The 25,000-nt window shown below is 49.7% G+C and overlaps 1 protein-coding gene across 1 annotated transcript in view; it reads right to left on the bottom strand.

Annotated features, from left to right (window-relative positions):
• The window catches only part of sik3 (SIK family kinase 3), a 54,224-nt gene that overhangs the window by 19,502 nt on the left and 9,722 nt on the right, over positions 1-25,000 (bottom strand). Inside the window, exons 2-5 of the mRNA XM_041234870.1 lie at positions 6,671-6,787; positions 4,615-4,678; positions 2,259-2,420; positions 1,784-1,908 (exon numbers count right to left, since the gene is read on the bottom strand). Coding sequence (XP_041090804.1) covers positions 1,784-1,908; positions 2,259-2,420; positions 4,615-4,678; positions 6,671-6,787 — 468 coding nt within the window. The remainder of the gene's footprint in view (positions 1-1,783; positions 1,909-2,258; positions 2,421-4,614; positions 4,679-6,670; positions 6,788-25,000) is intronic.

Raw genomic sequence — 25,000 nt, forward strand, 5'->3', positions numbered from 1 at the left:
AGACTCTGCACAGGGGAGAGAGAGAGAGGGGTCAGTGCACACACACACCAACACATAGAGCACCACTCCGAGACTCTGCACGGGGGAGGAGAGAGAGAGAGAGAGAGAGAGAGGGGTCAGTGCACACACACCAGCACATAGAGCACCACTCCGAGACTCTGCACGGGGAGAGAGAGAGAGGGGAGAGTGCAGAGAGAGGGAGGGAGAGAGAGAGAGAGCGGTCAGTGCACACACACACCAGCACATAGAGCACCACTCCGAGACTCTGCACAGGGGAGAGAGAGAGAGAGGTCAGTGCGCACACACACACAAGCACATAGAGCACCACTCCGAGACTCTGCACGGGGGGGAGAGAGAGAGAGAGAGAGAGAGAGAGAGGCTCCTCAGAGGGTCTCCCACACTGCCACACCAGTCACATCTCGTTGGTAGAGCCCACCCTGACTCTGCTCCGTGAGAGAGAGAGGAGTGAGCACACATGCTCTGAGACGGTGCCTCTCTCATCTTCCCTCTCACCACTCCCCTCACCGTGTGTGTGAGACTCCTATCTCGTGTGGTAGGAGCTCAGAGTGCCACCCCCTCTGTCTCTGGGTCTCTCTCGTCATGCACACACACACACCAGCACATAGAGCACCATCTCCGAGACTCTGAGACGGGAGAGAGAGAGAGAGAGGGTCATGGTGGTCACACACACACCACCTCACACCACACACCAGCACACAGAGCACCACTCCGAGACTCTGCACGGGGGGGGAGAGAGAGAGAGAGAGAGAGGGGTCAGTGCACACACACACCAGCACATAGAGCACCACTCCGAGACTCTGCACGGGGGAGAGAGAGAGAGAGAGGTCAGTGCACACACACACCAGCACATAGAGCACCACTCCGAGAGAGAGAGAGAGGGGTCAGTGCACACACACCAGCACATAGAGCACGGGGGAGAGAGAGAGAGAGAGAGAGAGAGAGAGAGAGGTCAGTGCACACACACACCAGCACATAGAGCACCACTCCGAGACTCTGCACGGGGGAGAGAGAGAGAGAGAGAGAGAGAGAGGGGTCAGTGCACACACACACCAGCACATAGAGCACCACTCCGAGACTCTGCGCGGGGGAGAGAGAGAGAGAGGACAGTGCGCACACACACACACACACACACACCAGCACACAGAGCACCACTCCGAGACTCTGCACAGGGGAGAGAAGAGAGAGGTGCGCACACACACACAAGCACATAGAGCACCACTCCGAGACTCTGCACGGGGGAGAGAGAGAGAGGGGTCAGTGCACACACAAGCACATAGAGCACCACTCCGAGACTCTGCACGGGGAGAGAGAGAGAGAGGTCAGTGCACACGCACACACACACACACACACCAGCACATAGAGCACCACTCCGAGACTCTGCACGGGGGAGAGAGAGAGAGAGAGAGCACAGTGCACACGCACACACACACACACACACACCAGCACATAGAGCACCACTCCGAGACTCTGCACAGGGGAGAGAGAGAGATAGAGGTCAGTGTGCACACACACACACCAGCACATACAGCACCATTCCGAGACTCTGCACGGGGGAGGGAGAGAGAGAGAGAGAGAGAGAGAGAGAGAGAGAGAGAGAGAGAGAGAGAGAGAGAGAGAGAGAGAGAGAGAGAGAGGTCAGTGCGCACACACACACACACACATACACACACCAGCACACAGAGCAGCACTCAGAGACTCTGCACAGGGGAGAGAGAGGGAGGGAGGAGAGGTCAGTGTATCTTTCTTGGGGGCTCACACTCACCCAGATGTCCACTTTGGGCCCGTCGTACTCCTTGCCCTCAAAGAGCTCAGGCGCCGCGTAGGGGGGGCTGCCGCACCACGTCTTCAAGAGCTGGCCTTGAGAGAACAGATTACTGAACCCAAAATCTGCAGGGCAGAGTCAGGGAGGAAGAGAGAGAGAGAGAGAGACAATGTACTGGTGAGAAAAACAGAGAGACAGGGCCACTTCACAGGGCTCCAGTGTGCGCGTGTATGTGTGCTTGTGCGTGTGTGTATTGAGTGGGTTCTCTTGCTAGTCTTGGGAGTGTAGAGAATGCTGAGCAGGCAGCTGGGCTGGGCAGCCCCTGTTCCTGTGCTTCAGCTCCGCTGTGTAAAAGCAGCACACATCCCCCTCCTCCTCCTCCCTCCCACACAGCAGAGCAGAAGAGGGGTTACCCCTGGAGATCAGAGAGTCAGCGAGAGCTGTCAAACCCAGCCGCAGAGGCAGCGCCCCCTACCTGCGATCTTCATGTTGAGGTTGTTGTCCAGCAGCAGGTTCTCTGCCTTCAGGTCGCGGTGCACGATGTTCCTGCAGTGACAGAAGTGCACCGCAGCCACGATCTGTTTGAACTTCTTGCGCGCTTCCTTCTCTGCCATGCGCCCGTGAGACACCAGGTGATCTGCGGGACAGGACAGCGCATTAGCCCAGCACAGCGCTCTTCACACTGTACTGAATCTGCTGGCTCTCAGCGCAGAGCTCCCCCCACTGCAGGGTGGAAACACGACTCCCACGGCATAGCAGTCTGATCCACTCCAGGTTTCACTATGAGATTCACACCTGAGCTTGTTACCTATGCACTGTGGCTAATCAAGCTCCTACTGAAGTCTGGAGCCTGATTTCCAACCCTGATACTGTACTGAACTGGAATTACCCCTTAACTTAATGGAGGTGCTGTAAAATATATATTGAAGGGATCTGCTGTATCTAAACTAGCCCTGGAATGAGGTGGCTCTCGGGGCAGTGCCTGAGAGGCTGGCCCCCAGATTGCTGTGGAACAGAAGCAGACTCTCCCCCCAGGACCAGCTCTGCCGCTGCTGCATTACTGAGGGGACTCCACAGCAATGAACAAGAAACTGAGCATCACAGCTTTCAAATCAATCTCTTCAGCGCCCCCGCACCATTATCACAGGACCCCTGCCCAGGAGCTGAAGGTATCTGGTTTTTCATTATGGCGCCGTGGAGAATAAAGCATTCAAGAAAATGCCTTTAAGATAAAAGACGACAATTCTGTGAGCATCTTTGCAATGTTTGTCTCTCTCCAGCTCTGACAGCAGGCTGATTTTCCCTATTTGAGTCTCTCGCTGCCTGAGCTACTCTGAAAACTTTAGCCGTGTGTTGTGGTCCTCTCTGCCGGGTTGCTTATCTTACCAAGGGAAAGCATTTCTGTGGCACTGCCGAGCCCTGAGCACAGCCCAGGCCTGCCCTGCCAACCCTCACAGCACCCTGGACAAGTCCCTTTATTTCTACAAATTGGGAAACGTGGCACCGAGTGAGCGCACACACACACACGCGCGCACACACACACACACACACACACACACACACACACACACACACACTGACATACACACACACACAGACAGAGAGACACACACACACACACACAGAGACACACACTGACATACACACACAGACACACATACACGCACATACACACACTGAGACACACATACACGCACACACACACTGAGACACACACACACACACACACTGACACACACACACTGAGACACACACACACACTGACACACACACACACACACACACACACACACACACACACTGACATACACACACACACACACACACGCACATACACACACACTGAGAGACATACACACGCACATACACACACACTGAGAGACATACACACGCACACACACACACACACTGAGACACACACACAGACACACACACTGACATACACACGCACATACACACACTGAGACGCACATACACGCACATACACACACTGAGACACACACACACTGACATACACACATGCACTCAGAGAGACACAGATATACACACACACACACGCATATGAACATGCACACTGACACACGCACACACTGGAATCGTTTACATTCCACTGAGGTCTGCCATTTCCTGGCGCTCCAGCCCCTTCCATTCATGAGAAAGCCACGTGAAACCCCACAGCTCCTCAGAGCTGCCATCCCCCAGTCCCAGCAGCAGCTAGAGCAGCTTACTGCTGCACTGTGCCACGCCAAAGCATGGGGATATCATTGCAGTCATTCTGCACTGCTGGAGAACTGCGGCATGCTGGAAAAAGAGTGTACAGAGATGTGACATGTACGTGTGTGCTTGTGACTAACAGTGTGTCAGGAGCGTTTCCACTCGCTGCAGCGCTCTGTACACACACCATCTACTCAGTAAATTTGTGCATCGTCCTCTGCTACTGGAAACAGAGTCAGCACGAGTCATAGTAAAAAACACACAGTCTGGAAGTGCAGCAACTTCCCTATTCCTAGAACTGTTTCTGCTTACACCCATAAAGATAAAAACAGACACTCTGCAGAACAGATCAGATCAGAGCCACCTGCAGTGAGACTCGACTGCCAAGGGAAAGGGGGGCTGGGGAGAGAGAAGAGGGCCGGGGAGCGGGAGAGAGAGAAGAGGGCCAGGGAGCACGAGAGAGAGAAGAGGGTCAGGGAGCACGAGAGAGAGAAAAGGGCCGGGGAGTGGGGAGAGAGAAGAGGGCCAGGGAGTGGGAGAGAAAAGTAGAACAAGACAGAGAAGACTATCAAAATATCAACCTGTTCATTAGGAAGCAATGTGTCGCTAACACTTACCGAATATCTCCCCGCCGCTGGCGTATTCCGTCACCAGATAGATCATGCGTTCCGTCTCCATGACCTTGGGAGGAGCACAAACAGATGCAACATAAAGAAATGGACCATGCATTCATCCTTGTGGACATCACCTACACTATACTGTACTGTAGGTAATCCACACAGCACCCATTCATCCATCGTCAATAACCGCTTAATCCTTTACAGGGTCGCGGTGAGAGGGAGCCTAACCCAGCAGACACGGGGGCGCAAGACAGGACTACACCCGGGATGGGACGCCAGTCCACCGCAGGGCACCACACACACAAACACACTCACACACACACACAGAGGGCAATTCAGAATGACCAATCAACCTGAACAGCATGTCTTTGGACTGTGGGAGGAAACCGGAGTACCAGGAGAAAACCAACACGAACACAGGGAGAACATGCACACTCCACACAGACAGACCCCTAGACCGGAATCCAACCCAGGACCCTGGCGCTGTGAGGCAGCGGGGATAACCACCTCACCACTGTGCCGCCTTCCACACTGCACCCATGTCAGGTAATATATAGCTACTTAATTAAAAAGGATAAAGTAAAACACACACGCTCAGACACACACTCACAGAAACACACTGACACACACGCTCAGACACACACTCACAGAAACACACTGACTCACAGAAACACACTGACGCACAGGCACACAGACACACACTCACAGAAACACACTGACACACACGCTCAGACACACACTCACAGAAACACACTGACGCACACGCACAGACACACACTCACAGAAACACACTGACGCACAGGCACACAGACACACACTCACAGAAACACACTGACACACACGCTCAGACACACACTCACAGAAACACACTGACGCACAGGCACACAGACACACACTCACAGAAACACACTGACACACAGGCACACACACACACACACACACTGACGCACACACACAGACACACAGGCACATGACGGCACACAGACACACACTCACAGAAACACACTGACGCACAGACACACACTCACAGACACATCACTCTGTGTGTGACACGCACACACACACACAGACACACACTCACACACACGCTCAGACACACACTCACAGAAACACACTGACACACAGGCACACAGACACACACTCACAGAAACACACTGACGCACAGGCACACACGCACAGACACACACTGACACACAGGCACACAGACACACACTCACAGACACACACTGACACACAGGCACACAGACACACACTCACAGAAACACACTGACACACACGCTCAGACACACACTTACAGAAACACACTGACGCACAGGCACACAGACACACACTCACAGAAACACACTGACACACAGGCACACGCACACACGCTTACAGACACACACTGACACACACACACAGACACACACTCACAGAAACACACTGACACACAGGCACACAGACACACACACACACACACACACAAACACACACTGACTCACCAGACACACTGACACACACGCTCAGACACACACTCACACACACGCTCACAGACACACACTGACACACACACAGGCTCAGACACACACACGCTCACAGAGACACACACACGCTCACACAGACACACACTCACAGAAACACACTGACACACACGCACAGACACACACTCACAGAAACACACTGACACACACACACAGACACACACTCACAGAAACACACTGACGCACAGGCACACAGACACACACTCACAGAAACACACTGACACACACGCTCAGACACACAGGCACACAGACACACACGCTCACAGAAACACACTCACACACACGCTCAGACACACACTCACAGAAACACACTGACGCACAGGCACACAGACACACACGCTCACAGAAACACACTGACACACAGGCACACAGACACACACTCACAGAAACACACTGACGCACAGGCACACAGACACACACGCTCACAGACACACACTGACGCACAGGCACACAGACACACACGCTCACAGACACACACACGTGCGCTCACAGGCACGCACACACGCTCACACAGACACAGCGAGTGCTCATACCTGGTAGAGTCGGATGATGTGAGGGTGTCGTAGCATCTTCATGATCTCGACCTCTCTGAAGATCTTCTTCAGGTTCTCGTCATCCAGCTGCGTCTTGTCAACAATCTTAATGGCCACCTGAAATAAAGAGTAGAGGGGTGAATCTCTGCAAATCTCCCACTGCTGATCACTCAAAGACAGACAGAGACTGAGGACACTTGGACTGGAAAGTGGACAGGGTGGACATTCTACTACCAGGAGGAAGACTGAGGTCCTGAAATGCATGAACTCAGGTTCCACTACAGCACCTCCCGAGACTGGCAATGCAGCATCTCTGAGTGCAGAGACAGCAGAGTTCCACGCACAGGGACCACAGGGGTTAACACTGCTGCTCCTGCTGCAGGAAGGCTAACAACACAGCGGTTCTGTCACTTCATGTCTTTCACTTAACAGAAATCCTGCCAGCTCCACCCAGCAGCTCATTTTCAAAGGGAGGCAGATCAAAGCGCCGGGGCGGTCTCTTTGAGGGCAGCCTGCCTCAGAGCTGAGGGACAGTCTGCTTCAGCTGGAAGTCCAGAGACAGACATAGGGAAGGGAAGCAACTGCACTTGGGGGTCCTACCCTGGTACTGAGGGATCGCCATCAACCATCACTCCAGGGTTTCATTGCAACTGGACCCTAGTAAAAGAATCGTCTGAAACAATTAGTACAGTGCTTGCATTACAAAGACGTGCAAGCGTGCAAAGACAGCAACACAGAATGCCTTCCTGTTAAGTCACAGAGTAGAGCGTGGGCTGCTTTAATCTGCACTGCAAGGCAGGGTAGATCTTAAACTAAACCAAACCAGATCTCACTCTCTGTACCCTTGCATGTTTCCAAGAACTGAGAAAGCTGATCAAAGAAAGCACTCCGGGAGGGAGAGAGGGGTTTTCCCAATGAACACGGCCCATGCTGCGGTATTAAAAGGCCTGGGGAGTCTTTTTACAGCACAGCTGGTAAACCTGCAAGCCTCTTTCATCGAAGCGGTTCAGTGTGCAGAGTTGGTAACAGATGTGGGGAGGGACACACCAAAGAACTCTGAGGAGTGACTCACATCGGAAACAGACGCAGCCCGAGCGGAGGGGAATCCCTGGAGCCAGAGGCTCAGGGAGCCCCCGTGTCAGGAAAGAGGAAGCCTCCAATAAGGACTGCGTGCGTGCCGCCAATACACTCACTCTGCCAGCCCGTGAGCAGGGACGCGCTGGCCAGTGCACTGCGACTGGACAGCAATCTCCCCTCCCTCCCTAGTCTCTCAGAAGCAGCCTCGCCAGCGCTGAGGATGAGACACAGAATGGAATGGCAGAAACAGTCCCTGTTGCTAAGGTGAACTCACACGGAAACAATGAGCTGGACGCTGGCAGCTGCAGCACAAACAAGCCAGCGGAAAGAGACAGGGAGACAGGCAGGGAGGGAGGCAGGCAGGGAGGGAGCGAGACAGGCAGGGAGGGAGGGAGCGAGACAGGCAGGGAGGGAGGGAGGGAGACAGGCAGGGAGGGAGGGAGGGAGACAGGCAGGGAGGGAGGGAGGCAGGCAGGCAGGGAGGCAGGCAGGGAGGCAGGCAGGGAGGGAGAGGCAGGGAGACAGGCAGACAGGCAGGGACAGGCAGGGAGGCAGGGACAGGAGGGAGGGAGGGAGGGAGGGAGGGACGGAGGGAGGGAGGGAGGGAGGCAGGGAGGGAGGGAGGGAGGGAGGCAGGCAGGGAGGCAGGGAGGGAGGGAGGCAGGCAGGCAGGCAGGGAGGGAGGGAGATAGGCAGGCAGGCAGAGATGGAGGCAGACGGGCAGACAGGCAGGGAGGGAGGGAGACAGGCAGGCAGGCAGGGAGGGAGGGAGGCAGACAGGCAGGCAGGCAGGGGGGGAGGGAGGGAGGGAGGGAGGGAGACAGGGGGAGGGAGGGAGACAGGCAGGGAGGGAGGGAGGGAGGGAGAGAGGCAGGCAGGCAGGCTTCAGTGATTCCAGTAGGGAGATAAATAGTAGCAGGAGTGCCACTGGGGGAAGAGAAAGAATTAAGAGGCGATAAAAACCACTCAAGTAAAGTTAGCACTGCAGGTATTTCAATGTGAGAGGGAGAACCATGGGGCTATATCACTGAACTAAATAAACACATGCATGGGCATGTAACCAAAACATTACAGAATATGAGAGAGAGAAAGACAGGAGGACGAGAGGAGACAGGAGAGAGAGGGGGAAGAAAGGGAGTAAGACAGGGGAGAAAGATAGGGGAGAGAGAGAAAGGAGACTGGAGAGACAAGAGAGGAGACAGGAGAGAGGAGGAAAGAGAGAGGGGTGAGAGAGGAGGAGACAGAGAGAGAGGGGGGAGGAGAGAGAGGAGGAGGAGACAGAGGGGGGAGAGAACGAGAGCGCTTGTTTATGCTGCTGTGTGTGACAGCAGGACTCAGTGTTCAGATCATCTGGAACTCAGTCAACAAGTGATGTGAGCATTACAACACAAACCCGCACTCTTCAATTAGGACACGCTGCTGTGTTTCTGGCACGCACGCAGACAGGCACGCAGGCAGGCAAGCACGCAGCTCAGCCGTGTGCGTGTCTGTGTGCTGTGTGACAAGACCATTTCTGAAGAGGTTACACCACCATGCTTTTTATGACGATCTTTTTTTATTATTTTACTTTTTAAATAGATGCAAGAATGTGAACTGGTGGATTTTAAAGATTCATTTTGCTAAGCACTACACAAAGCAAAGCCCGCAGTGAATCGATACAAGGTTTCTAATTAAGTTAACAAGTGTGATTGTGGTCTCTATCCTTCCTGCTCGGTCTCTGGTCTTTGACTCAAGTGTTTAAAAAAAAAATAAAAAAAAAACTGCTTCAAAACTAGAAACCAATCTCCCGCGTCAGACTGAATGTCAATTCCAGAGTGTCTACAGAAATCAGCAGCTTTGCTCTGGAGTGAAAGAAATAATAAACCAGAGGCGATCTTCAAATGAATGGCTACTACAAACAGTCCCAGGGATCGGAGACACGGCAGGAAGCTGCGTCTTTTATTAAGGATGCCTGGGTTTCCACACAATGGAATTCAGTGTGATCGTACAACACGTTGGACCCTCCCTGCCGGGTCAGTGGAGGCTGGGCAAGTTACTGCAGAGCCCAGAGTGAAGCCAGGAGCACTGATCCAGCCAGCCAATACTAGCTCACAGTATAGAGCCTGCAAGGGAGAATTCATGAAGAGCGAGCAAAACCAGAATCAAACAACTTCCACACTGCGGAAAACCAAGACCACCAGGACCAAACAAACCATTCATTTTCAAAAGTGAGTGTCAGTAGCATCTCTGACACAGAGCCTGAGTTCAGAGTAACCTCTCTGACCCCGAGGCTCTGAGTTCAGGAGTAACCTCTCTGACCCCGAGGCTCTGAGTTCAGGAGTAACCTCTCTGACCCCGAGGCTCTGAGTTCAGAGTAACATCTCTGACACAGAGGCTCTGCTCCCACCGCGTAACACAGCAGGGGAGCACAGCACACACAACACAGGAGCCCTGAACAACCCCATGGGATCAAATCAAAGCCATTCTTTTAATCAGCATACACTTACTAATCCATAATGCAAAGCACAGTCCCAGTGCATCAGGGGCATTTCCTCGGGTTAAGAGAAGATTCGATCCTGACCACACTCAGTATTAAAGACAGGCGCAGGGTGCGGAGTGCAGACAGACTGACAGAGGCTGTGTAATGCGGGCTGCGTGGGAGTGCAGCGCCCTGCAGAGGAGACGGAGGCTGCTTCATGCTGAGCTCAGCACCGGAGCAGCTGACAGAAAGAGCGCACAATGCCTGAATAAAGACCCCAGCCTGCTGCCGTGATGCAACGGCTCCTGCTTCTGCAATACCCCAGCTGACGCACTCAGGTTACTAAGCAACACCTGCCACAGTCAAGCCACCCCGCTCTTTATAACGCACTCTGTCTGGGATGAAAAGAAAGCCATCTAGAAGCGGAGCGATCTGGACTCTTATTTGTTTAACAGCTCAGCTTCAGAGAGCTCTGTTGGGAGGCTAATCCCTCTCAGTGCACTAGGAGGACAGGCTCCTCCTGCAGAGATCTGCCTTGAATTTGTTCTTTGCATAGCCTTTACTTGTTTCTGTTAAATATCAGAAATGAATGCCGACTCTCGTTCTAATAAACTCAGACACATTTCATCACATCACAGCGTTCTATGACCAGCGTATTACTCAGAAACCACAACTGTACCTGAAGAAGGGAATGACTGAAGCGTCATGGTACAGTCAGTCATTTTCAGATCCCATTGCACATGACAGACATGATGTTTGCACAGATACTGCTGCATTTCATACAGGTTTGCCTTACTGTCATTTTTTTATTTATTTCCTTTACCACCTCAGAGCTACAGCGTCGGAGGACAACACAGTTCTGGGCAGCTTACAGGCAAGCCTGCAGGCTCCCATCCAGTCTACAGGGGTCGCTAGTGCGCTGTGAGCTGAGAACACCCTGGCCGACCTAAGCCTGGTGGATCAGAGCATCGCTGCAGGAGTTCTGCACTCCCGCCCGAACACTGTGGATCAGAGCATCGCTGCAGGAGCTCTGCACTCCCGCCCAAACACTGTCGATCAGAGCATCGCTGCAGGAGCTCTGCACTCCCGCCCGAACACTGTGGATCAGAGCATCGCTGCAGGAGCTCTGCACTCCCGCCCGAACACTGTGGATCAGAGCATCGCTGCAGGAGCTCTGCACTCCCGCCCGAACACTGTGGATCAGAGCATCGCTGCAGGAGCTCTGCACTCCCGCCCGAACACTGTGGATCAGAGCATCGCTGCAGGAGCTCAGCACTCCCGCCCGAACACTGTGGATCAGAGCATCGCTGCAGGAGCTCTGGGCATTCCTGATCATCTTTGAATGAGGGGTGTCACTAGAGCCGTGCCCAACACCTCCAGGAAAACTCTGCAAAGATACAGCTTGCAGCATTCCACAGTGCAAACTGCAACAGCACTGCATGCCGACACATCAGCTATACTGCAAAAGGCGGGCAGTGGGCAGCGGGCAGTCATGCGTTGACAGACACAGGTTGCTGCCAGGTTGTCAAACCCCCCTTTAGGAGGAACTGTAGTCCAACAACATCCCTGCTACACCGCGCTGCATCCCTGTGCGTTGAGCTCACCACATCAGTGTGAGCATCTTCAGACTCATTACTGTACTAGCCTCTGCCCTGTAGAGATTGATTCTAAACATCTAAAACACAAAGCAAATACCTCTGACCTGATACTGTCCTAACGATATTCAATATCTTGCAAACAATTAATTAGACAAATCCCACTGTAACGCTATTAAAGCAGCGTGGCATTGATCTTCACCTTATTAAAAACTAGAAACTACAGAGAACCCCAGCTTTGTTATCAGACAACAGCGCAGCGAGCATTCAAGTTAACTCATGAAAGCACCTCACTTTTCCATCGCTTTACTGATGCTGCGAACGCACCAGATTAAAAGAGCAGCACTGCAAGCCTGACTAGGTATCAACGTGTTTAAATGCAAACGAAAAGTTTCTTAAGTACATGGCGTGTCAGTAAAGGGAAGGAGAATAGACTTGAGTGCATATCCAGCGTGCCATTTCTGAGAGAGGCGTGCCGCAGGGGCATTTCTCACTGTGCCAAACTGGGTTGTTTTTTTAAGCTCAAATAAAAGATCTTTGACAGGCTTGGTTTCTCCCACTGGGCTCGAACAGTTTTTTTTTTTTCTTTTTTCTGTGGTTGTTTGCTGTTTTGTCTGCATGCCTCTCGCTGTCTGGGTCGACTGACACTGAATCACTCTTTACCACACAATGTGTTTAAAAGAAAAAGCGCTCTATAGGGAACTGCACTGACCGTGTTTAGCCCAGCAAGTCAGCAGAGGCAGGGACCTTAAAGACAGGCAGGCGTTACAGACAGGAGCTTTGAGAAGTGAAAGGTGAAACAGTATTCTACGTCAGGCTATGGAGTGTACTGAACAGGAATGAAAGTACATGCCAAGTGCGTGAATAAACTCAAGTTTACTGACTGACAGTAGCTGCGAGTTGTAAACAGGGCACACAAAGTGCAGGGATCAATTGCTCCTTTATTACATCGTGTTGCAGTTTGGAACGAAGGGCAGCTGACGGTCCGCCGGTCAAAAGGAAGGCTCTGCACTCTGCACAGAAACACCAGCACATTCACAACAGAGCCCCCTCAACATTCAACACCGTCGTCTCTTGCTGTCGGGTTCGAGAGCCTTGTCTGAAAGCCAAGAAGGTGTGGCGTTTTTAACACACGGCAAAGTGGCAGCTGTGCAATACCGCGGGGCTCTGCCTGAGCGTTCACCGCTACCACTTCACTCCCCCGACGCAGATCTAACGAGCCCAGCGACTACAGCGCTGAACCCTGCCGCGTAAACCTGGCAGCAAACCAGCCACAGAGCCTGCTTCCACTGACGCTAGAGCTGCGGAGTCCTGATGAAGGACACGTGGAGATGAGCGGAGTGGGGCAACCTTGCCTGTAGCATTACAGACGAGCCTCCACCAAAAGCACTTCCCAGCCAGTAAGAGTGAGCAACAGCCCCAAACGATCATTAATGAGAGACTGCTGCCCAGCTTGTAACCCTATCATCACAGTGCAGACGCACAAACATGGGTGTGAATCACAGGCAGGGTTTAACACAGAGTCCCACAGGCGCTGCTCTCCAGGTTACAAACACAGGCTGTATGATCACATGAATTAGATTCCATTATATGAATCGGCGAGTCTCGTGTTGCCGCGCGCTCGCAATCAACTGGAATTTTCACGTTCCGATAATCGCACGTGTTTTTCTGCCCTGGAATATGAAGTAACTTACAAAAAAATGATGGTGAGTAAGTAGATTGAAGAAAATGCACAGAGTCCTTTTCTTCAATCAGTTGCCAGGTTTATTGAAATATGCAGGGAGTCTGGTCCCAGGTACAGGACAAACAGAATACTCAACATTACAATGTTTGCATGACATTAAATACCCTTCTGTGTAGATGGTCCACCTCCCCTTTCTCTGACATTAACCAATAGCAAAGGTACTTTAATTTATTGTGTGTGTGTGTGTGTGTAGTCTAGTGTGACAACCTCTGAACTCAGTGCGTTCTTCACACTCCTGGAGACAAAAGGTCCATAAATCTGCCTTTTGTTATCTCCTTGCGACCCCCTTTGATGCCAGTGGGATTATCTCTTTTGATCTCTCTGAAGTCTAGAGCCTGTTCCCTTCTAGTCCACAGCATTGTTATCTCGTTAGCTTGCAGTCATTGTTGGGCAGTTTGTAGACGCATCGTCTCTATCAATGGTTAGCAGTACATGCAATTTGAACCAAACAGTCTGCTATCTGCAATATTAGTCTCTTTTCAGAAAAGAACACCAGTATAGCTCTGCCAGTCCACATGCGTAGCAAACTGCTAATCAATTCTCAATCCATGTTATCCAACAGAATACAATACAAATGTTTGTTGGGCTATCTGGCTATTTGTTTCAGCACAGCAGTGAGCTCCACCCGAATTCTCGTCTACAGTATTTGCTGCCCCGGCAGTCCAGTCCGAGTGGCTGCTCCAGATAAAATTGCTAGGGGAGGCGATCAGCTTTCATTAACCCTTGCAGTTCCCACTCATTCATTCACTGTTCTGGACCTGCTGAAACCCAACACATGCCATTCCTGTCACTCAGGAGAGCAGTGGGAAGCCCGGGGGCTGACGAGACTGCGAGACACACGGAATTCACCGATTACACGCCTGGAACACGCTGAAGCGATGGGAGCCTGTCGATGCGGCTCTACCGCGTGGCAGGTGACCACAACTGGGGCATTGCGTTCCAAGCCGAAGGAGAGGGCTCTAAAGTCAAGGTCAGGTACCGCATCGAGACGGCTCTACCGCTATTAGAAAATGATTCATTTCTTTATTTTCTCTTTAGAAACCTTTTAAAACCTATATTTACCTTGAACTTCTGATATTTTGCCGTGTAACCTTCCGCTGAGAAAAATAGTCCCTAACATAATTGGAATAGAAAAAGACAGAGCGAGAACGTTGTTATTATTATTATTATTGCTAACATTTTAATTTATTTGGGTCTTACTCTTTCTTATTATAATTTATCAGGACGTGTAATTGTTGAACAGTCCGTGCAGTAATGAGTCAGACTCGAAGCTTCTTGTTGGAGGCGGGGCGTCACTCAAGCTGGCCGGGAGTGACTTGGCTGTTGCTGAAAGAGCTGAAACAGGGTTGGCAGTTTGACGGGCTGGTTTTGAGGGAGGGTGTTGATTGGATCCAGCTTATGACAGAATCGTTGGCCAATCACGTCACTGCCTGTTGATTTGCTGTCCATTAGCTGCGAGTTGAACCTTCCTTATGGTGTCCTGTCACAGATGTGATTTCCCTTGTCTCCAGACCAGCGTCAGAAAGTGTGTTTTAGTAGCTTTCTATGTTATCAGATTAGTTGTAGATTAGAATGTTAAAGGAACAAGCCGGTATTCCTGGACGGACTGATTTAAAATTGAATTTGGAGTTAAGCACTTCAACGTTCCACAGAGATTCGATGCTAAACAGAAGCCCGCTAGATCTGGAAGCTGATTGGCTGTTCGCACTAAATCATTTTCGAATTAAAAATAACTCAAGCAACAGATGTACTATTGCTTTATTTCAAGACGTTTTACACACACACACACACAAAAAAGATGAAGCCAGATTGGATGAAACACACCTCTGAATGCCCAGGGTACTGAATCTCTTCCCGGGCAGCGTTTGCCAGGAGCCTGGCAGGACAGGCAGCACCATTCCTCAGAGGGATCGGCAGGGCGGAGAACATAAGGGAAGTGCAGAAAAGGACAGAGTTCCACTCTCAGCACATTTTGAATCAGCGGCACAGCCAGCCAGCCAGGTGCTTCACAATGAAAGAGCTCTTCTGAAACACGCAGCTCAGGATCGTCCACAGAAACACACACGACTTCCACCGTTTCTTTTGTTAAGGCAGGAAGGAAACTGAAGGGCTGTTGAGAAGAATTAGAAAAGCCAGCGAGTCTGCCGCACAATACTGGAAGCAGACCTGTACACCCCTATTTGCTGGGACTCGGGACATTTTTCGGACACTTCTCCCAGAAAACTCCCGGGACAGACTCTCTCGTATTTTGCTCAGAGCATTACTGTTAAACCCCTTTAGGTCGGCAAACCTTTAATTTCTGCAAAAGTCAAATATTTCAGGTACTAAAACCATGGAAAAAAGGTCATGTACAGTCTGTGCTTTCTGCAATCTGTATCAGGCAGGGTTTAGGACCCAGAGGAGCCCTGTGGCAGGCAGGCAGCACACTTTACCATCAACAACGGCTTCACATGCGATAAGCCCTCCTCGTTGGGTAAAAAAAAAATTAAAAAAAACTCATGGAAATTTCAAGCTTCTTGGATGACAACACATTTTCACATAATCCTAAACAAAGCTGGAAAAAACTGTGGGACATGGGAGCAGAAATGCCGGCTGTGGTAAGCATGAGAGATCACAAAAACGGAAGCCAGCGACGCTCAGAGAAGCAGCGCTTCAATAACATCTTTCACTGCCAAAGGAAAAACAGAGATCAGGCAGGTTCCCTGCGCAGAGACCTCTGCATGCTGAGACTAGTCCAGCAAACCTGTAATAGACATGTTCCCAGACTGGCGCATTGCAAAGCATTCTGCAGGGAAGTCTAAAAGTCACACAAACAGCGAAAGAGCGTTTCTGTTTCGATTTCTGCACCAGCACTGCTTTAGAAATTCAGAGCGATTGATAGTATGTGCTTATATACAGCGATAGTGTTCGTTTAAGATAGAGTTGCAGTGAAATGTTGCTGACACTGATGCGCACACATGCGCAGTGTAATGAGTGTAGTTGGTTTTTTTTTATTATTATTATTCCTTTATTTAGATGGTTTTTTCTTGTTATGAAGTAGCTGCCACAGCTCATCCTTTGATGACGAGGTCAACGTGCAGCACCAAACTCAGCCTTCAGGTCTGCTGTGTGATGAAAGTAAGATGCCAAACCAGCCGCCTGGGGCTACAGCACAACAAGGACCTCAGGGGCCAGAGAGAGCCAGACTGTGCAGCACAGTGGGCTGCTTTTCCTGTCTGATATCTTTCAGTTTTACAAGCAATTCGAAGGAGCATCACAGTCTATTGCTCTACCCAGTAATACTGTGGAACAGCCATATGATTTTGTCTTAAGTAGGTACTCACTTGACATCAGGCCACTAAGATTGCAGTTTACAGAAACTCCCTCTGTGTTGCCAGGTCTGTGGGAGTTAGTAATATTAAAAGCTCCCTCACTGCTGCCAGGTCTGTGGGAGTTAGTCATATTAAAAGCTACAGCACACCGTTCGTATCTGCCAGGTTTCATTGCTCTGTGGGGAATAGTTCTTCCACAGCAGCAAGGAACGTGACTTTTAAATATGTATATAATAATATTCTCTCTCCTTCATGTCTGTGTGTCCAGCCAAGACTTACAACTCAACGTGAACGTGAGATCCATGAGGGCTTTACCAGGGGAGTACAGAGCCCCCGCTGAGATGAGAGCACCCTTATCCAGTCTCTCTGGTCTGCTGGTAATTCTCAGTAAATCCTCCAGTCCTCCCTGCACACTCTCCACCCCCCCGCTGCTCAAACCCAGGCAGACAGTATCCAGCCACACTCCACAATTACAGCTAAACTGTTAAGCACCAGGAATCCCTTTATCTGAATGAGATTGTCTCAATTGACCGGACTTGCTTCTCCACATCCACACCACATTAGAAAGTGTGCTTGTATCAGGCAAAAGTGACTCTGCACAGAGCCTGGAGCATGCCCATCTACAGCAGTCAAACAGCATGACAGCAAGACAGCACTGTGGAGCTGAGCACTACCCCACAAAGCCCTTCCACCCAGCGAGAGTGATCCCTCCAAATCAACGAGGCGACTCGTACCACCACAGCAAGCTGGACTGGGCAGAGATCCCACAGCATCAACAAGCTGAAATCCCCTCAAATCAACGAGGCGGCTCGAAGCACTGATACGTGGATTAGGCCTCCTCAATGCGTTCCCTTGTAAACACCCAGCCTGCAAAGACCGCGTGGGACAAAGCCTCTTCATACCTCCAATGCAAACGACTTGAAACAAACGGAGAGCAAGAGAGCAGCGCCTGCAGTGGTATCCATCTCACAGGCAGGTCGGAGTGCCTCTGGAGGGCGGGCATTCTCAGGGGAAGTGTTAGAAAACATTACACCACATTTTCATTGGAGTTCATCGAACACTGTGAGCTGTTCCTGCACAACGACGGCATACACTAACCCTACTGCACAGCAAGCGAGAGGCATGCACTTGCATGCCGATTACGCGGTGTCCTTTCTCCCTGTGTGAAAAACACCAACACAAAGTGACAGGAAGCAGGGAGATGAAGGGTCAACACTCTGCGAGTCTGACAGCGATCTCACCCGGCATGCCCCTGGGCCACTCTGTGAAAACGGTTCCCCTTGGCCTCTCTCTACAGTCAGCACAGCCTGCCCACACAGAGCAGTGAGTCACCCACAAAGTATTCTACAGCCTGGCTATGACAACACAGCTCCCTGTCCCACCACACCTCAGAGATGAGCGAGACACGGGTCATCCATTTCCCTGCCATCGCAGAGCTGTGTGTTGAATCTAAAAATCGCACGGATCAATTTGTCCCTGTTCCTGCTCATTTCTTTCATTTCCAAGATTTTCTGCTAGAACAAAAAAATAAAAACGCCACTGCAAGTTGTGCAATGCGTCATTAGCTTGTGCAGGACAAGGAGGCAGCCTGGCACTGTGTTACTGCGTCATCCTTCTGTGATGGAAACAGTTGAAGTGCCCTGCTCTCCACTGCCTACCCCCTCTCCCTGCCCTCATTCAGAGGTTAAGAATAGCTCCTCTGTGTCAAACCAAGAACAAAAAATATGCCCTGCGTCATCCTGGCTGTACTTCTCAGCAGGAGCACTATGAGCCACTGGGGGTCTCCAGAGGCCCCCCTTCTTCTGCGACACTGCGTCTCAATGTCACTGCTTCTGGCAGCAGCGGGGTGACATCAATACCAGTCCCCTGGCACACTGGGGGAGCAATCGCACTTCCACTCCCTGAGCTACACAGCACACAACCAAACACAGCCACTCTCCCCCTTCACAATTTCACAGGCTCAACTAACCCAGGGCAGCAACGAAGGTACAAAAGCGCGCTCTCCCCTCTAGCTTGGAATCACAAGTTCTACTATGAGGAGTCAATGCAATTTCCAGTGCGAGACAGTGAAGTGCTTGTGCGTGTGGGCGAACACGCTACAGTAGGTCTTTCGAATCATCACTAACAATGCGACACAATCACTAGCAGGCTTGCAAGTCCTGATTCATACCCAAACCAGGTCATTCGAGCTGTGAAAAGGAGCTTCATCTGCGAGCCGCGCTCCCGTATCGCTGTCTGCAGGCTGCGAAACTCGACGGGGGAATTTGGGGGAGCTGCCTAAAATGTCATTTAGAGGCTATAAAACCACACTCAATGCAAGCTTTCTTTTTTTTATTATTCAGCCAGTTCATAAAACTGCATGCTACGTTACAAATGGAAAGGCGATTTCAGTAGAGCTTTACTCTGGGCGCACTCTTCTAGCAACACGGCCACAACTCGAACACAGTTTGGTCCCGAAGCTTTCCAGTGCCAAGGCAGACCCAGGCTCCTACAGCTTTGCGATACTGTCACAATGAAATGGCTTTTGAATGCTGCAGTTCAGCTAACTTTCCTGCCGTTGGCAGCAGCCTGAGTGTTGCAGCCTGACTGAATCACACAGCCTCTCAGCAGCTCCATCTCTGTACAATCAAACTCCACACAGCCAGCCCGCTGTACCAAACTAATGCTGCCCCAAGCACAAACCAGGCAGTATTTCACACCCGGGAGCCAGAAAGGCATTCCACTCATCAGGTCCCCCTTAATTAATAAGAATTATTAATTCTTAGAACTATCTCTTTGAAATACTCGTGGCAGCTGTCGCTCCAGACGGGATATAGAGGGCTCTATGAAAAACGTGTCCCGGAGAACACAGACGGAATCGCGGAATTCAGAGGAAAAAAAACAGAATTAGGCCCCCGAGGACATTAGCACAGAATCAGTTTAAACAAAATATAAATGCACATACTTAAGAAATGACATGGAAATAGCACAGTGTTTGTTTGACAAGAGGCTTCAAGAAATACACGTCATGTGAACGCATGAGAACTATTTTTGCACCTCTCAGCCACCATACACGACCGTGATTTTAACGGGGGAAAAAAGCGCCGCCTCTCGCGCCACGTCACTTGCTAGCTATCGCTCAGGGGAGGGAAGCGATTACCTAGCAGTTATTCCGAGCAGACAGTACTGTCCTCACCACTGCAGAATGTTGCTGCACCTTTTCTCCAAAGTCCTCAGGGTTATATTAAGTAGCTCCTTTTTATTAAATCAGAATAAATCAAAATATGCAGGCTTTTTATTTACATTGTCATTAAGTATTCATGAACACATTCAATCTATTTTGAAATGTTCCAGTTCCAGAAAAGAAAAACTACCAAAAAAAAAAAAGACGACATTCTTAAATATTTTTTTCAGTGTTCCTCATTTGTTTCTGTTACATTGTGCCAGTTTGTATCCTCTTTTCTGAAAGCACTTTCATTAAAACCGTTTACAAAGGGGTTGTTTGGTTTTTTTTTTGTCATATGCTTCCATGCGTTTCTGGCTTCATCACTGCTGTCAATGTACCCAAAAAATCCAGGAAAAAAATCAATTCAAAATAATAAAAAGGATTTCACAGGGCCCTAGAGGAGGCTGTGTGGTCCAGTGGTTAAAGAAACAGGCTTGTAACCCCAGCAGGTCCCCGGTTCAAATCCCAGCTCAGCCACTGACTCACTGTGTGACCCCCTGAGCAAGCCACTGAACCTCCTTGTGCTCTGTCTTTGGGGTGAGACGTTGTTGTAAGTGACTCTGGAGATGATGCATAGCTCACACACCCTAGTCTCATATCTTGTAAAGCGCTTTGTGATGGTGGTCTGCTATGAAAGGCGCTATATAAAAAATAAAGATTATTATTATAAAGATTTATTACAATTAAAAAGATACATGAAAAAAATGTAACGGGTCACCCCAGACAAGGGCGCGTATGCATAAACTTCCTGTCCCTTTATGGGAGCTGTGCATTTCTGAGCTGTGGAGTATTCCTTTAATGCTGTGAGTTACTGGAGACTGAATGCAGGTCTTGTTAACCTCTCACTCGCGTCCAGCACCTTCGAGTCCCTTGCTATAGACACTGTAATGCCGTACACTGTGTCCCCCGATCAGAATGAATTTAGTGCGGCGCTAGGAACTGCATTCTCCAAAGAGAATATTATTATTTTCATACTGATTGGATGAAAACAAACCCAACCGCAGACACAAGCAGCGGCTGAATCACTGCAACGGAGAACATGAGTAAGCAAGGGCATCGAAACAGAGTTTAAACGAACCGAGATCGATCGGCAGGAAAAGAAGCCTCGAGAAACACTGCTGGACTCCGCTGGTCTGAAACGCGAGGCGAAGACGACGCTGTTCAGAATCGGAGGTCTCGGATTGCTTCTTGCAAGAAAAAGAAAGTTTGACTCATGCCAAGAGAAAACAGCAGTCGCAGGCTGTTGGAAAACATGGATTGAGAATTGATTAGCAGTTTGCTACGCATGTGGACTGGCAGAGCTATACTGGTGTTCTTTTCTGAAAAGAGACTAATATTGCAGATAGCAAACTGTACATTGCATGTACTGCTAACAATTGACAGAGACCTTGTGTCCACAAGCTTCTTGCCCAACACCGACTGTAAGCTGCTAACAAGATAACAATGATGTGGACTACAATTAGCACAGGATCTAAAGACTTCAGAGAGATCGAAAGAGATAATGCCACTGGGATCAAAGAGGTCTCAAGAAGATAACAAAAGGCAGATTTATGGACCTTTTGTCTCCAGGAGTGTGAAGAACGCACTGAGTTCAGAGGTTGTCACACTAGACTACACACACACACACAATAAATTAACAGAATAATGTGTTGTACCTTTGCTATTGGTTAAGTGTCAGAGAAAGACGAGGTGGACCATCTACACAGAAGGGTATTTAATGTCATGCAAACACTGTAATGATGAGTATTCTGCTTGTCCTGTACCTGGGACCAGACTCCCTGCATATTTCAATAAACCTGGCAACTGATTGAAGAAAAGGACTCTGTGCATTTTCTTGAATCTACTTAATCACCATCATTTTTTTTTTAAGTTACTTCACAGGCTGGCTCTGTGTTACTTGGAGCCACCCACTCGAACGCTGCAGTTTCCTACGTACATTTAAACATGAAGTCTTGCTGTAAAGTGTGTGCAGGATATGGAAGGTGCTGTACTGCATCATGACGTGTCAATGCGGCGCTGTGATCTGTGCTGATACTTCAGGCCATCGCTGTGCATCTCTAATGTGCAGATTCATATTTTAATATAATGTAACGATACGTTATTCCAGCGCAATGATTTCTACATTTCAAATAAACCGAGCGCTAGAAATACGTGCTCTTACTGCAACCTCTCTGACTGCACTGCCTCGCACTATAGTTTTACTACAAGCCAAGTGCTCTCAGTCGAGCTCTTAAATGGAATTATTCTTTGTTTTGCTCTTACTTGACTTTATTGTACTTTGTAACTGCTCTTATCTGTAAACTGATATTCTGTAAAGTGATACTTTGTTCTGTGATATTTTTTAACAACTGTAATGGATAAGGGCATCTGCTAAGCAATAATAATAATAATAATAATAATCATCAGCGTGAGTCTTGATAGTTGAGCCTGTCTTCAGACATGTCCCGTATCCAGAACAGACGCTGTTGCCCTTGACGTCTGAAGCAGAGATACAGCTCATTTGCATACCTCTGATTTTGATGCAATCTCTCGGTAATAACCAGTGAAGTAAATCACATCTAAACCCATTACTGGCCAGGAAAATAACCAGGCAGTGCTTCTATAATCACGTGTGTCAGTGTGTGTGTGTCAACATGCATCAGTGTGTGTTTGTCAGTGTGTGTGCGTGCCAGCGTGTGCGTGCGTACTGCTCTATAATTTTGTTGACCATATTTAAAGTAAGGAACCACATTTTTTATAAAAACAAGTTCCTAAGTAAAACCTGTTTTCAGTAGAGATCAAAACTACTTCCTATCACCCTGTGACGAGCTTCAATTATTGTGGAATTATAAATATGAATATACTGACTGTCAATGCAATGTGCACACAAGAACAGCAATGCGATAATCATGGGTCTGTCTGAGGACCCCATCTACAGGCTCAATGTGCCTCCGCTGTCATAGGCATCAATATGAGAGAGAGGCAGAGAGAGAGAGAGAGAGAGAGAGAGAGAGAGAGAGAGAGAGAGAGAGAGAGAGAGAGAGAGACACATTCACAGCATGAGCGGAGGGCTGGACTGGCACTCCTGAGAGATGTGTTTAAATGACCTGCAATACTGATGAACATGCAAGTCCCAGCTATGACGCCTCTTCCTGCTTCAAGCACAAGCATGCCAGAGAGACATTCCTCTCAACCCCTGTGTGACCCTAGAAGAGATGAGTCACGTCATCCTAACCAGGGGAACTCGCTTCCACCGAACCCTGTCATCACTCCTCCCAGAGTCCACCAGTCAAACAGCCCCTGTGAGCAGAGTCAGGGCACCGTGAGCCCTTGCGGGAATCCCAGAGGCTGCAAGGTCCCGTATCAAGTGTAGCAGGGGCTCAGCAAGGAGCACGCCTGAGCCTACTTCATGATAAAGACTTTTATGCCACTGAGAAACGTCTTGTTTAGCGAGACCCCTTTATTATATTCAACATGCAACAAAACCGTGGTTACCAACATTCGAACTGAAATAGCGCTTGGTCACAGCGGAGCTACACCTCGTAAAGATAAAGATCCCACACAAATTTAAAAATCCTCGCAAATCAAACACAGCATATAAAAGTGTGCCCAACAAAGCATTCGATAATTGAACAGAACTAGCACGCTCTTATTATTCAGTCTGAGCTCCCCTCTCCTGCTTCAGCACAGCCGGACTCGGAGTCAATGGAAGGCAAGGCAGACAGGCTTGTTTCGTCCTGACCCAGAGACTTCAGCCGTCAGTCGGGGTACTGTGCACAATATTCATTGCGCCCCATTTTCAAATCAAACTAGTAACTGTCACCGTACACCTATAGCAAAAACCTACCTACATCTTAACCTGCTGATTTCAAAGTAGGTGCTCTGAATGACAGGCGCTGTAGCTGGCAAATGAAAATGCACATCCTTGATGATTGACAGTCATTTAAACGAACCAGAGAGGATTTCGAAATGATTATTTTTGGTAAGGAAATAAAAAACAGCGAGTGGTTTTTAGCAACGTTTATCTGTATAAATTTATTTCAGTCAAACTTCGATGTTTAACGAGAATTACCGTTTCAAATCAAAAGCAAGAAGTGGAACTTCGCATAAAGAAACACTTTCTTGGAATCGACAGCGATTCGTTCTCAACGGACACAGCACTGGCTTGTTAAAAAGTGACTTGTCATCGCGAGAGCGTCTTGAGGGACACCAGTTGCTTTATCAAATCTTTCCAGCCGTCGCTGAACTGAATTCTGATTAACCCTCAGTAACAGCCAGTGTTTTTGCCTCTGCCATTGTGACAGCCCGGGTAGTCAGCTCTCTCTTAGAGAACACTTGGGCTAAGACACGACTGCACAACAGAAAACGCAGCTTCCAGGATGAGCCTTTCTCTTGCCCTGCAGATTCCTGGAGTCTGTGGTAGTTTAGCGAGGCATTTCTGTTCAGTGTTTGAGGAGGAGCGACTGCAAGTACAGCAGGACACGGCCCTTGCTGTTCAGGCCAGGTCTGTTCAACCTTCAATGCAAGCGCATATCTGAATGAGGAAATAAAAGCGTGGGTCCATTAGCTGGAACAGGCAGCCCTCAGGCATCATCACAGGGTACGCTTTCACCCTGGACCCCAGCCAGCACGCTGCCTGACCATGCCTCACCGCGGTTTCAATAATCAGCAATGGGATTAACCCCCTGGGGGCAGACAAACACTGAAACCTCTTCATTACAGGGAGGCCTCTTACCCACACCTGGGTCCTGACGGGACTGCCTCTACCAGCCTGACAGGTGCTGAAGACATTGTCCTGCTGTGACCGGTGGTTTCCACAGCATCGTCATGCAAGCGTTTCCCTGTGCAAGAGCAGCGATGGTTGAAGGCATGCACGTTTCTACCAGGGACATGGAATGCCGTTGCCAAAAGCAGAAATAGATACTGCGGTTCTACCCGGGGGCATTGACAGGCACCGGGGT

The sequence above is a fragment of the Polyodon spathula genome, chromosome 36, assembly GCF_017654505.1.
Source record: "Polyodon spathula isolate WHYD16114869_AA chromosome 36, ASM1765450v1, whole genome shotgun sequence".
In the NCBI taxonomy this organism is placed as follows: Eukaryota; Metazoa; Chordata; class Actinopteri; order Acipenseriformes; family Polyodontidae; genus Polyodon; species Polyodon spathula.